A 12,674-nucleotide genomic window follows, 5' to 3' on the forward strand; every position below is an offset into this window, starting at 1 on the left:
ATTAGCGAAAAAAGCTTAAGAAGACACAAATGAATGGAAAGACATTTTGTACTCATGGATTGGAAGAATTAATATTGTTAAAATGTCCATACTATCCAAAGCAACCTATAGAGTCAGTGTAATCTCTATCATATTTCTAATAGCAATTTTCACAGAAATAGAACAAATAGTCCTATAATTTGTATGAAACCACAAAAGACCCCAAATAGCCAAAGCAATATTAAGACCAAACCTGGAGGCATCATGCTTCCCGGTTTCAAACCATGTTACAGAGCCATAGTATTCAAAACAATATGGTACTGGCATAAAAACAGCCTCATGGAGGGGGCTGGCGTGGTGGCTCAGGCGGTTGGAGCTCCGTGCTCCTAACTCTGCCGGTTCGATTCCCACATGGACCAGTGGGCTCTCAACCACAAGGTTGCCGATTCAACTCCTCGAGTCCCGCAAGGGATGGTGGGCTCCGCCCCCTGCAACTAAGATTGAACACGGCACCTTGACCTGAGCTGTCGCTGGACTCCTGGATGGCTCAGTTGGTTGGAGCGCGTCCTCTCAACCACAAGGTTGCCAGTTCGACTCCCGCAAGGGATGGTGGGCTGCGCCCCCTGCAACTAGCAATAGCAACTGGACCTGGAGCTGAGCTGCGCCCTCCACAACTAAAAGGACAACAACTTGAAGCTGAACGGCACCCTCCACAACTAAGATTGAAAGGACAACTTGACTTGTCCTGGAAGTACACACTGTTCCCCAATAAAGTCCTGTTCCCCTTCCCCAATAAAATCATTTTTAAAAAAAGAAAGAAAAACAGCCTCATAGAGTCACAGAACAGAATAGAGAGCCCAGAAATAAATGCATGACTATACAGTCCATTTATTTACAACAAAGGAGTCAAGAATATACAACGGGAAAAGGATAGTCTCTTCAGTCAGTGGTGTTGGGAACACTGGATGTCCACATGCAAAAGAATGTAACTGGACCACTATTGTATATCGTACAGGAAAATCAACTCAAAATGGATTAAAGGCTTGAGTGCAAGACCTGAAACCATGAAACCCCTAGAAGAAAACGTAGGCAATAAGCTCCTTGACATCAGTCTTGGCGATGAGTGTTTGGAGTTGACATCAAAAGCAAAGGCAACAAGAGCAAAAATAAACAAGTGTGACTACATCAAATAAAAGGCTCTGTGCTGCAAAGGAAACCATCAAAATAAAAAGGCTACCTATGAAATAGGAGAAAGTATTTGCAAATCATATATCTGATAATAGGTCAATACTGAAAATAAAGAACTCATACAACTCAATAGAAAAAAGGCTGAATAAAAATTGCACAAAAGATCTGAATAGACATTTTCCCAAAGAAGCAGTACAGGTGTCCAACACGTACATGAAAAGCTGCTTTTAACATCACTAATCATCAGGGAAATGCAAATCAAAACTCCAATGAGATAATACCTCACACCTGTCAGAATGGCTATTATCAAAGAGACAAGAAATAAGTGTTGGCAAGATTGTAGAGGAAAGGGAACCCTTGTGTACTGTTAGTGAGAATGTAAATTGGTGCAGCCACTATAGAAAACAGTATGAAGATTCCTCAAAAACTTAAAAATAGAAATACCGTATGATCTCGTAATTCCAGTCTGGGTATTTATCTGAAGGAAACAGAATCACTATTTCAAAAATATACCTGCACCCCCATGTTCATTGCAGCATTATTTCCAATAGCCAAGACATGGAAGCAACCTGTTTCCATCATTGGAGGAATGGATAAAGAAAATGTGATACATACACACATATATACATAAAAACAATGGAATATTATTCCGCTATAAAAGAAGGAAATCCTGCTATTTGAGACAACATGGATGGACCTTAAGGGCAGTATGCTAAGTGAAGTAAGTCAGGTGGAGAAAGAGTAGTATATAATCTTAGTTATATGTGAAATCGAATCAAACCAAATTCATAGATACAGAAAACAGATGGGTGGTTGCCTGAGGTTGGGGGCGAGGGGGCGCAAATTGGGTGAAGGTGCTCAACAGGTACAGACTTGCAGTTATAAGATAAACATGTCCTGCGGATGTAATGCACATCATAGAGACTATAGTTAACAGTACTGTATTATATCTGAAAGTTGCTAAAAGAGTAAATCTTAAAAGTTGTCATCACAAGAAAAAAAATTGGTAACTGTGTTTGGTGAAGAACCTTCACTGTGGTAATCAATAGCAATTCATGGTATTCAAATCATTATGTTGTACACCTACAACTCATACAATGTTATATGTCAATTATATCTCATTAAAAATAAATTAATAAGAATATTAACTACTAATTTTCATCTTTTGCCACCATCCAATACTGACTGGCTAATAATGAATAATCAGTATCATCATTGTATATCATAATATTTTAAAGAACTTCTATACAGCATTGTTACATAAAAGTGAAACCATCTACCCCAAATATAATTTTAAAAAGTAATTGAAGCTAATATCAGGTACTGGATAAATCATGTTTTTTATTATGAAAACCTAGAGAAAGGCAGGAAAGACATAAGTCATGAGGTAATCACACATTAAGTTGGAAATTGGTTAAAAACGTGATTTAAGTAATTCAAAGAAAAATAATGATGGGCATATTTTCTTATACACAGCCTCCTTTTAAGCAAAATCACAGGAATAAGGTTTCTAGTGTCTCTTCTGCCTAGGCTGCATAGGTTCTAGCTAACATCCCTTTTTTAAGCAAGTAGGAAAATTCTCATTTGAATTGAGGGAAGGGAAGTGAGTCAGATGGGATAGCATCCCTTCAAGAAAGCCTAAAATCATGGTGCATTTCAGAAGACTTTACAGAATATCTTGCCCATCGCAAATCATTCCATTTCTTTTTTCACAGATTAAATTGAGTCATTTCACTTTTTTCTTCACTTCCACAGTGTCTAGCATGTTCTGCTGACATATTTTAACTTTGTTCTGTCCTTATTTTGAAACATTCATTTCTTCAATGTTTCAGTCATTTTTTGGACCAACTTCAGACGAGCCATGAGAGCTATAGCTAATAATTGAGAGGATTTTTATGCATGTTTGTGGGAATCACCTTGTTGTAGAATCGAACTGAAGTATTAATGCTAAAGAATTGCCTTTAACTAAGTTTGCAATCCCTTGACCATTAGCAATATACTGTTTCAGCGGGCGATGAATCAGTGAAATAGGATGAGGGCTGGCCAAGTTCCTCGGGTGCACAGTTGGGACTCAATAAGTGTTTTGAATAAATGATTTGTGTGTGTGTGTGTGTGTGTAGAGAGGTGTGTGGTCATAGGTATCGTTACTCAGGAACATTTTTGGGTTGCCCATTATATTGTAACTACATATCAGTGTATGATCCTTAAGTATTGGATTCTTGCTGGTTTGATGCCTTAAAACAGTTAGGTGTTGCTGTGTAACAAAAATAATCACAAAATTCTCAGGTTACATATTTCTCATTCATGTGTCTGTTAGTTGGCTGGAGTTCAGCTGGCCTTGACCCCAGCTTGTGGTGGGGTTCGTCTGTTCCACATGTCTCTCCTCCTCCTTGGATTAGCAGGCTAACTCGGCCATGTGCTCCCTATGGCACATAAGCACAAGAGGGCCAGCCCAGCCATCCAAGGTCATTACGAGCCTCTACTTAGGCTATGTATGCTAACATGCCATTGCTCAAAGCAGATCATATGACCAAGTCCAAATTCCTAGGCCAGGGAAGGACTCCCCTTCCAAGTCTTGGTCACTATGCTCTGGGTACACTGACCTTGCTGTTCTTTAAGGAAGCCAATCACACTCGCCTCTCCAACTCTGCATTTGCTCTTCTCTCTGATATGTTCTTCCCTCCACTGTTGACATGGTTCCCACCCTTAGGTCCTTAAGGTTTTTGCTCAACTGCACCTCCTCGATGAGGGCTTCCAAGACTCCCCTTTCTGAAGATTCTTTCTCACTGCCCCTCATCACCCCTCTCTTCTGAATGTTTACCACCACCTGACATACCTTTACAATTTACTTGTGTATCTGTGTGGTCTGTGTGCCTGCATAAGAATGTCAGTTCTGTGGAGACAGGGCTTTTGGGTTGTTTATTGCTGTAACCCCAGCACTGAGAACAGTGCCTGGCATATCGTTGACTTTTGATAAATAATTGAATAAATAAACTAATCATACTGGTTTAACATTATTATGGGGTTTTTTTTAAGACATTTAAAATCTGGCTCAGTATTGAATCATCCCATGGTATTACTGTAATTTCAGGCATCATGTAGTTGTTTTAACTTTTCCAGTATAATTTGACACAGAAAATACCAGGCATTAAGCATTTTTCAGTGTCGATTCACCTCTACTCATGCATACATGTGATAAATCTGATTTTGATTCTTAAAAGATTAGTTAAACCCAAAGGATTGTTTTACTTGCTGAGACAATCTTGAGAAAAGAAGAAGACAAGATTATATTTTACTTGTGTATGTGCGAACTAGGATGTAATAGGCACTCAAAAATGTTTGAATGATGCATTTATTGTTGCCGTGAAAGTTTTCCATTAAAACATATAAGCCAAGTTTACATTTGTACGTACACAGTTATATTTGAGACTTACCGATGATGGTTGATGTGTAAACACGGACTTGGCTGACATCGTTAGGTTTATACTTTATAATATGATCCTAGAAATAATTCAGGGAGAGGAATGCCAGTCACTTCATTAAACAGGACCTGAATCTTAACACAGTACAATTGAGTTCCTGAGCTCTGGTATAATGTAATTAAACTGTCAGAAATAATAATACATTGCTCATAAGTGTCTCTGTTGGTTCGGATTTATTCTATAAGGCATACTACCACTAAAGTGGACTTGGTGCCATGAAAAATGCCTCGTGTTCCCCAGCTGGGCAAAAATTGGCATTGGTAATGGAACAAAAAGATGGAATGAACCCTGCAGTTGTCAGGGTCCTGTTCCTCCTGGCAGTGAGTATTTCATCCATTCCATCCTCACCAGCTAATGGTAGTTTAAACTCATAGGAAAAAAGAAAGTAAAGATGCTGAATTTCATTTTTTTCATTTCCAAAGGCATAAGTGTAAAGCCAGGAAGGAGTGTGGGGAGAGAAGATAGATAGATAGATAGATAGATAGATAGATAGATAGATAGATAGATAGATAGATAGATAGATAGACAGACAGACAGACAGACAGACAGACAGACAGACAGACAGACAGACAGACAGACATTGTCCTAATAGTGAGTATTGCCAAGGATTCATTAAGCTTGTCCTTAAAAAACAAGGGTGAAAACTTAATAATAAATGCAGGATTATAATCAGAGATGAGAATCCAACTGGCATAGACCAAAGGAAATGACAAGCGTATGTAAGTCGTTAAATCACTGGCTCTCCAGTCATGTCCAAATCAGATGTGAACCTGAGGTTGTCCTTAAGTATGTTCATTATTGTTGATTTGCTGAAGCAAGGTCTTTTAGATGGAAATGACAATGTACTAAAGAAATTGAAAAGAGGTGATTCTCACTATTAGAAGATTGAATGTTATGAAAAATTAGTTTCCAGGGACTCTCGAAGTTCAAAATAATTTCATTTGCGCTTAAGAAATTTCTCCCTTACTGAAATGCTATTTAAGGTGTACTTTTTTAACAGATACAAAACCTATAAGATCAACAAAACCTACAAGGAGACTCCCATTCCCAGATGAAGACCATCCATCCCTAAATTCCTTTCCTACCAAAATGATCATTCTCCTCACAAATTCTCAAAAATTAACATAATATTTCCCCTTATTAGCCTCCAAAAACATTATTATGATAAAGTAGTCCCATGTAACAGAGTAAAGGAATGTAACTCCCCAGTGTACCCCATATCCATAGTCTTTAGAATATTAATATTTCATCACCTATATAGGTCACATACAACTTCTATTTCTCCCTATTATATTGGACCTTAAAGACACGAGTTTTGTTTGTATTTTTGGTGAAATGTCAAAGGAAAGAGTGGGAAAAATACCTCAGTGTCTCCACTCCATTTTTACTTTCATAGATGCAAAATGTCACAGTCCTATTTTCTGATGTGTTGCTTTGCAAATGTCTTTTTCAGTAATAATTTTTTAGTACAAAGAAAAATGTTTCTCATTGGTTCATAGGGCACAAGAAACTTATGTCAACTTTATCTTAACTTCTAAATACATACACAGTTTTCTTCTCCAAAGATAATGACACACAAATCCCTGCACGGAATTCTTCCCTTTAAGGAGTTGCTCCCTAATTATTAAGCTTGAAGAGTTATTTTTATTTACGTTATTTATGAGCAAGTGGAAATGAATTTATCATGGATTTTTAAATGCAATTGTGGACTCTGTCTCTAGTACCTCTAATTTTTTCCTTAAGTGTAATTTGCCATTATTTGTGTTTGCTTTCATTAAGGTGAGGAAGAGCTTCTCAGTCCTCCCCAGGACACAAGCACAGGGTTAGAGGAAGTGATGGAGCAACTCAACAACTCCTTCCCTAGTTCGAGAGGTAAGCTCCACTACTGAGAAGTAACTCGGACTTACTAGAGTTAGGCCACTCATTTTCATACCCAGCTAGTTTGTATTTTCCATGTTTCAATAACCAAATGCTAAGAGAATGCCAATTTGGGATCATTCTGAGAAGATTTGATGTTTAAATGTGATTTTCTGCTTTGGATGAATGAATTTTCTGGACTTGGATTCTGGTTGAATTCGAATACCTGTGTAATCAAGATATTTCTAGAAATAAGCATAGTAACTTACATTTCTAAAGTATTTTACTTGCTTTGCTCTGGAGTCTGAAGAGTTCATTGTGAGATAGCTTTTACTTAAGAGGAATTATGTGATTTTTACAGACAACGAAATGAATACCCTGATGGTGCTTCTGCCAGGGACACACAGTTACTGCCCGATACAGCGAGATCCAGGACATGCATAGTGTAGGGGGCGGGGAGACTCTGACTTGCAATCTGATCTGATACCCTTCATATTTAAAAATGGAATCATCCCATCATTGAAATACAGGCACAATTAGATCTTTATATACTAGTCTGTTAATCTTTTGACTTCCGTAGATAGAATACAATCTTCACAAAGAAAGACATTAATCTTATGAACGCCTTTATTTCTCCCCATCATTTGGACCTCGTGTACTTTGCCCCTCCTACAAAACCCCACCAAATTTTCCCACCAGCCAGTATGAGCTTCAGATGTTTTGCCTTATCCAAGGAGGTACTGTGCCACTGTTGTTAATGTTTTGGAGTTTTTATTTAAGTTAATTGCCCTGACATAAAACAAAGTCACTGACCCACTTCCCTTCGGTGAATAGAAAGAATGGCCACAAGCACCTGTTCGCAAACAGAGGAAAGCCTAGAGAAGCCAAAGAGGGAAAACACACGGCTTTGTGGCCAGTGACTGGGCCTCCTCATGGGCAGCCCTGGAGGGAAGGGCCGCCGAGAATCTGGCTATTTGTTCCTCTCCAGAAGGGCAATGAGGAGGGTGGTTTGAGCCGGCTGTTTTGCCTATCCTTTTGTTCAGTGTCAGTTAACAATGGCCATTTCCTAGCTATTTGATGTATGAGTAAACGTTGTGCAGTGCACATTAAAAGCATTAATGTTCTTATAGAGTGTTGCTAAGGAACCATCAAGGGAAGTTAATTTTAAATGTCTGCAGCAGCCATCTTTGCACCACCGAGCACCTCTGAGGTGTTGATTCTAACAGATAAAAATCTTATCTGTCTTCCACCCACCCTCGACCCTCCACCCCACACCCACCACCTGTATCCCCATAAGGACTATCGTAGCTGTCTCCTCTTCCTAGATGCCTTGATTTATCATGAGGAGATCATATGCCTGTTTGCCAGAAATCACATGCTTTCACTTTTAACCTGTCAGTGGAGGATTAGGGATGAAAAGAAGAAATGCCAGGTTCTTTGCCTTCGAGGTGTGTATGGTCAGTCGTGGATATAGACTTCCAAAGAAGTTCAAATCACAGTATAGTCATATTATTGCTGTAATGGAGATGGGGACAACACAAATGAATCCTAGAAGCATGCTTTTAGATAACTAGGGGGTTAGCCACAGGCCAAACAAGTGTCTTCTACACAATCACGCAGCTACTAGTAGGGCCAGGACTTTGGGGCCCACGTATAGCACACATTTCATTGACTCCAAGATTTGCCTTGAAGGTCACGGCCACTGTCTCATCCCAGCCCCTTGAACTGAAAGCTCTGTGGGAAATGAGTGGCTACTTGTTGGTGCCTGGGCATTTCTTTCACATCTAAACCACTGGAGTGTAACGGAGAAGAGACTACAGCAGGGCTCGTGGCTCTGCTTCCCCCAGGCAGCCTTTTTGTACTGGGCCTCTGGTCCATCCTAATGGTCTTGAAGGTGAAATCTGTTGCACCCTCTCCCTGCATCCCCTTTTTAGAGTCCTTGAAGCTAGACACCTCATGGGTATGAAAGTAGCCGCCTGCAAGACTAGAAACATGCTTCCTCTGATACAGTATTTGGCAGTTAGCATCTCTGATGCTACTTGTATGATACTGATTTACTTACTTCTGTGGCAACTTGGGAAACTATTCAGGCTGCCTGCATCGTGTTTACGAAATTAGTGCTTATGGAAGCAGTATCGTCCCCGGAGTGCTAATTTGAGTTCTCAAATAGGGGATAAGGAGGCTTTATGTGATACCAATTCCAGTAACTAAGTTCCTGCTTATTCAGTAGTAGTACCATGGTGGCCTGAGAATTAAAATCATTTTCCTGAAAAAAACACAATCAGAAAAATATATCACAAGAAAGTAGATAAGTTGCTAGATCTGCCTGATCTTTCTATGATGCTATGACCTTGACATTTTTTTCTTTTCTTGCTACTTCCTGCCAAATTAGGCCTTATTATTACGCCCTTTTATGATTCTGCACCCAATTCCAATGTGTGGGGGTTTTCCCCACACCAGCAAGCAATTCTTGGACAACAGCTGGGAATCCTACCCATTCCGCTTAATTCTGACACTGTCCACCTGGAGATAGCATCAGATCCCACAGCTAAGGACTCAGCCCACAAGACTGTCCCCAGCTTCAGGTGCTATTCTCAAGCCTAGGTTGTCACCTGTGCTTCTGACCCACTAGCTGTGATTGGAGGTTCGAATGATCCTCTCCTTTGGGTTAGATGAACTTTGTAGAGTGGGTCACAGAATTCAGGAAACAGTTTACTTACTAGTTACCTGTGTATTATAAAAGGATATATATAACTCAGGAATAGCCAGAAGGAAGAGACGCACAGGGGAGTGTATGGGGAAGGGGTACATAGCTTCTGTGGAGCACCACTCTCCACAAATCCCCATGGTTTCATTAATCCAAAAGCTCTCCGAACCCCCTCCGTTTGGGTTTTTATGGAGGTGTTATCACATAGATAGGCATGATTGATGAACTCACTGGCTATTGGTGATTGAAGTCAGCCTTCAGTTCCTCTCCTAGCCCTGGAAGTCTGGGTGTGAGGACTGAAAGTTCCAACCCTCTAATCCCATAGTTGGCTCCACTGGCAACAAGCCCCCATCTTTACGTGCTCATTAACATAACAAAAGTCACCTTGATGCCTCTCATCACAGGAAAGGACAAAAACCAAATACTGCATTTTGCCTGGTATAATGCACATTTTTGCCCCAAATTTGTGAGGGAAAAGTAAGGGTGCACATTATACATGAGTAGTACTAATTCCATATCTATAGTAAGTGTTTTTAATTCTTTTATTTATGCTTATGAGTTAAAAGTTTAACTCTAGAAATCAATAACAATATCTGTATGCAAAATAATACCCTGGAATAAGATAATCGGTGATGCGTTAATATCATAAATTTGTTACCAGTACATAAAATTTCTTATATCTGTTCTTGCATTTTGTAATTATTTGCTACATAAAATTTCTTGTACCATAATATGTTAAAAAATAAATGCTAAAATTCCTTTAAAATACAAAAAACAAGTACATAAATGTAAACAAATAAAAATTTGAATTAAAAAATTAAAATGAAAGATTTTTTTTTTCCCCCTGAAAGTTTGGGCCAAAAATGTGGGTATGCATTATACTCGGCAAAATATGGTATGTGTTGCTTTTTATAAATCACACTATCATACCTCTTTCCCCCACCAAATTCAAATGGATAAAAAGTCTCATTTTAAAAACTAGCTAATTATCAACATACTCCAAAAAGTGGATTTTTGGGTGCCTCATTTCTAACGAAAAGTATTTTGTTTTTATTTTGAAAGAATGGAGAATATACTGGGGGTGCCAAAAAATGTATCCACATGACTTTATTAATCTTTTGTTACCAGTATATATTGAGTATTACAAATTTAATATAGTTTTTTCCTTTCTTAAGATGTGTATACATTTTTTTGTCACCCTCTGTGTATGTGTATATATATATATATACATATGTTAGGGTTTAATGGGAACATCTTACCAGTTAGTAGGTATGTTAGGTTGAGATTAAACAGAAAATCTTGAGAATTTTACGTTCTCAGGATTACAGACTCTCCTAAATGAAAGGGCCTTAAAAGGTCACTATAGCCTCTTTGATGTCCCAGATAGTGGCTTTTGACCTTCTTTGACCATTATCCGTAGTAAGAGAAACATTTTACATCTCAGAGTGCAGTAAAAATACAAAATAAATTATATGTGTATGTATATACACATACATATGTGTATACACCCACCATGTATATACACCACACACATATTTATATATAGTCACATGTACGACGTATATACAAAGATCAGAAGCAAAAGTTTCAAGAAGCAGTGCTTTCCATGCTGCATATAATTCACCCTGTTGTTCTGTTTTATTTATTGAAAACTAAACTGCTAGTTGTGACCCACTACATTGATTTTCTGATCCAGTGGTTTAAAAATACTGATCTCAGGCTTCCTTACCCAGGTGGATATCTTTTGTAAAAATTGAAAATTTTAGAATTTCTACCATAGAAGTTTCTGCCAAGACCTTGTTAATGTCATTGGAATACATTATACTGTATAATGTCTTAGAAGACATTATACTTTCATTCTAAGTCTGCCATCCATATTCCTGTTGTGTTACCAAAAAATGAAGTTCACGATTGCTACAGCTGTTTCGGACAGCTGTTTGAGTAACTCACAACAGATGTCAGAGCCAGAGGTCTCACATTTACTGGAAATGTGCTCTTAAATACCACCTCATGGTTTACTTAACCCTGCACACAGAGGAAAACACCTTTAAAAAAAAATAACTATGTTGTCCACACATGTAAAGTATATAGATAGGGGAGTTATTGTGTACTTTAAATTTTTACAACTTGTTTGTTACCCCCTCCCACCACCACCCCTCTACCACTACTACCACCACAGTTTCGACTTAGAGCTCAAGTCTTAAGGTATTAGCTAATCTTCCTCTTTCATTTTCGCTAAAAGTACGTGGAAGCCCAAAGAACTGAAGTGCCTGGTTCATGGCCATTCAGCAAGTTAAATTAGCCTTCGGATCTTATCTCGAAGGCCTTGCTTAAACCATTATCCAAATTAATAAAAGGGTTGCCTGCTTCTCCATTTAGTAATAAACTGATGGCCAAACTGTCCTGCATAATAGCCAACATAAACTTTAGGACGTTCAAGGTGTGAATGTGTACACATTTAGCTTTGTGATTATATCTTCCTGGTTAATCTCTAGATATAGTTAGCTGTTCACAGCCACTTGGGGAATTTGAGTGGCTCGGTGTAAATTAAACACGGAATGTTGCCCAATTTCTATCTAATCTGTCTATTTATCTATCTGTAATCTGTCCATCTGTCTATAAGTATATGTAGAAGTTGAGTTCCACTGTAATAAAAATCATTATCTACTGCAAGACACCTTCTAAATCTTCACCATTATTCTATAGGAACACTACATGGGTAGAATGAACAATAAACATAATTTAAAAATAAACTCTGTAAGCGATTTGTCCCTATGTCTCTGATCATCTAGCAGTCTAACAAAGGTATTTTTATACGTGTGTACATTCACGAAAGCAGTGCTTCCTGAGTCAGTGGTATGGTATTGGGCTCTCTAAAAGTGAGGTGTCACAGTACATAGATTAATAAATGACAGGATCCAAAATAAGCTCTTAGTGCAGTAAGACAATTCAGAAAGCAGTTAGCAGCTATGCAGGTATTTCTGCTGCCAGTGTGATCTCTTACCCGCTGACTTGTACCACATTAATTTTATCCCCAACAGCCCACACCAGCCTCTCCCTCTCATACTACCCTTCTAAATAAGCCCACATACATTCTGTTAAATACCTCTAAATGACCAAACCAACAGCTGTGCAAAACCTGCCATCCTTTCGAATTCAAGTCTTATCTGTGCTTCTTTGATGGGAGAGCAACATAAAGAACCAAGGCAGATGGAAGCATCATGGACCCTGTTTCAGGCACCGTTCTGTTTCCTATCTGCTTCCGTAAAGGATTTGTGCTCTTATTCCTTTACAGTAGGGGCCAGCAAACTACAGTCCATGGGTCCGATCTGGTCCACAGCCTGTTTTTGTAAATACAGTTTTATTGGAACACAGCCATACCCATTCATTAGTATATTGTCTGTGGTTGCTTTCCCACTACAAGGGCCGAGTAGCTGTGGCAGAGTAGAATAGTTACTACA

General features: G+C 38.7%; 1 protein-coding gene across 1 annotated transcript in view; it reads left to right on the plus strand.

The window, feature by feature from the left end:
* DMD (dystrophin) overlaps positions 1-12,674 on the plus strand; it is a 2,022,175-nt gene that overhangs the window by 1,998,824 nt on the left and 10,677 nt on the right. Inside the window, exon 77 of the mRNA XM_081043053.1 lies at positions 6,429-6,521. Within this exon, the coding sequence (XP_080899179.1) occupies positions 6,429-6,521 (93 nt within the window). The remainder of the gene's footprint in view (positions 1-6,428; positions 6,522-12,674) is intronic.

This window comes from Rhinolophus hipposideros, assembly GCF_964194185.1.
Source record: "Rhinolophus hipposideros genome assembly, chromosome: X".
Classification (NCBI taxonomy): domain Eukaryota; kingdom Metazoa; phylum Chordata; class Mammalia; order Chiroptera; family Rhinolophidae; genus Rhinolophus; species Rhinolophus hipposideros.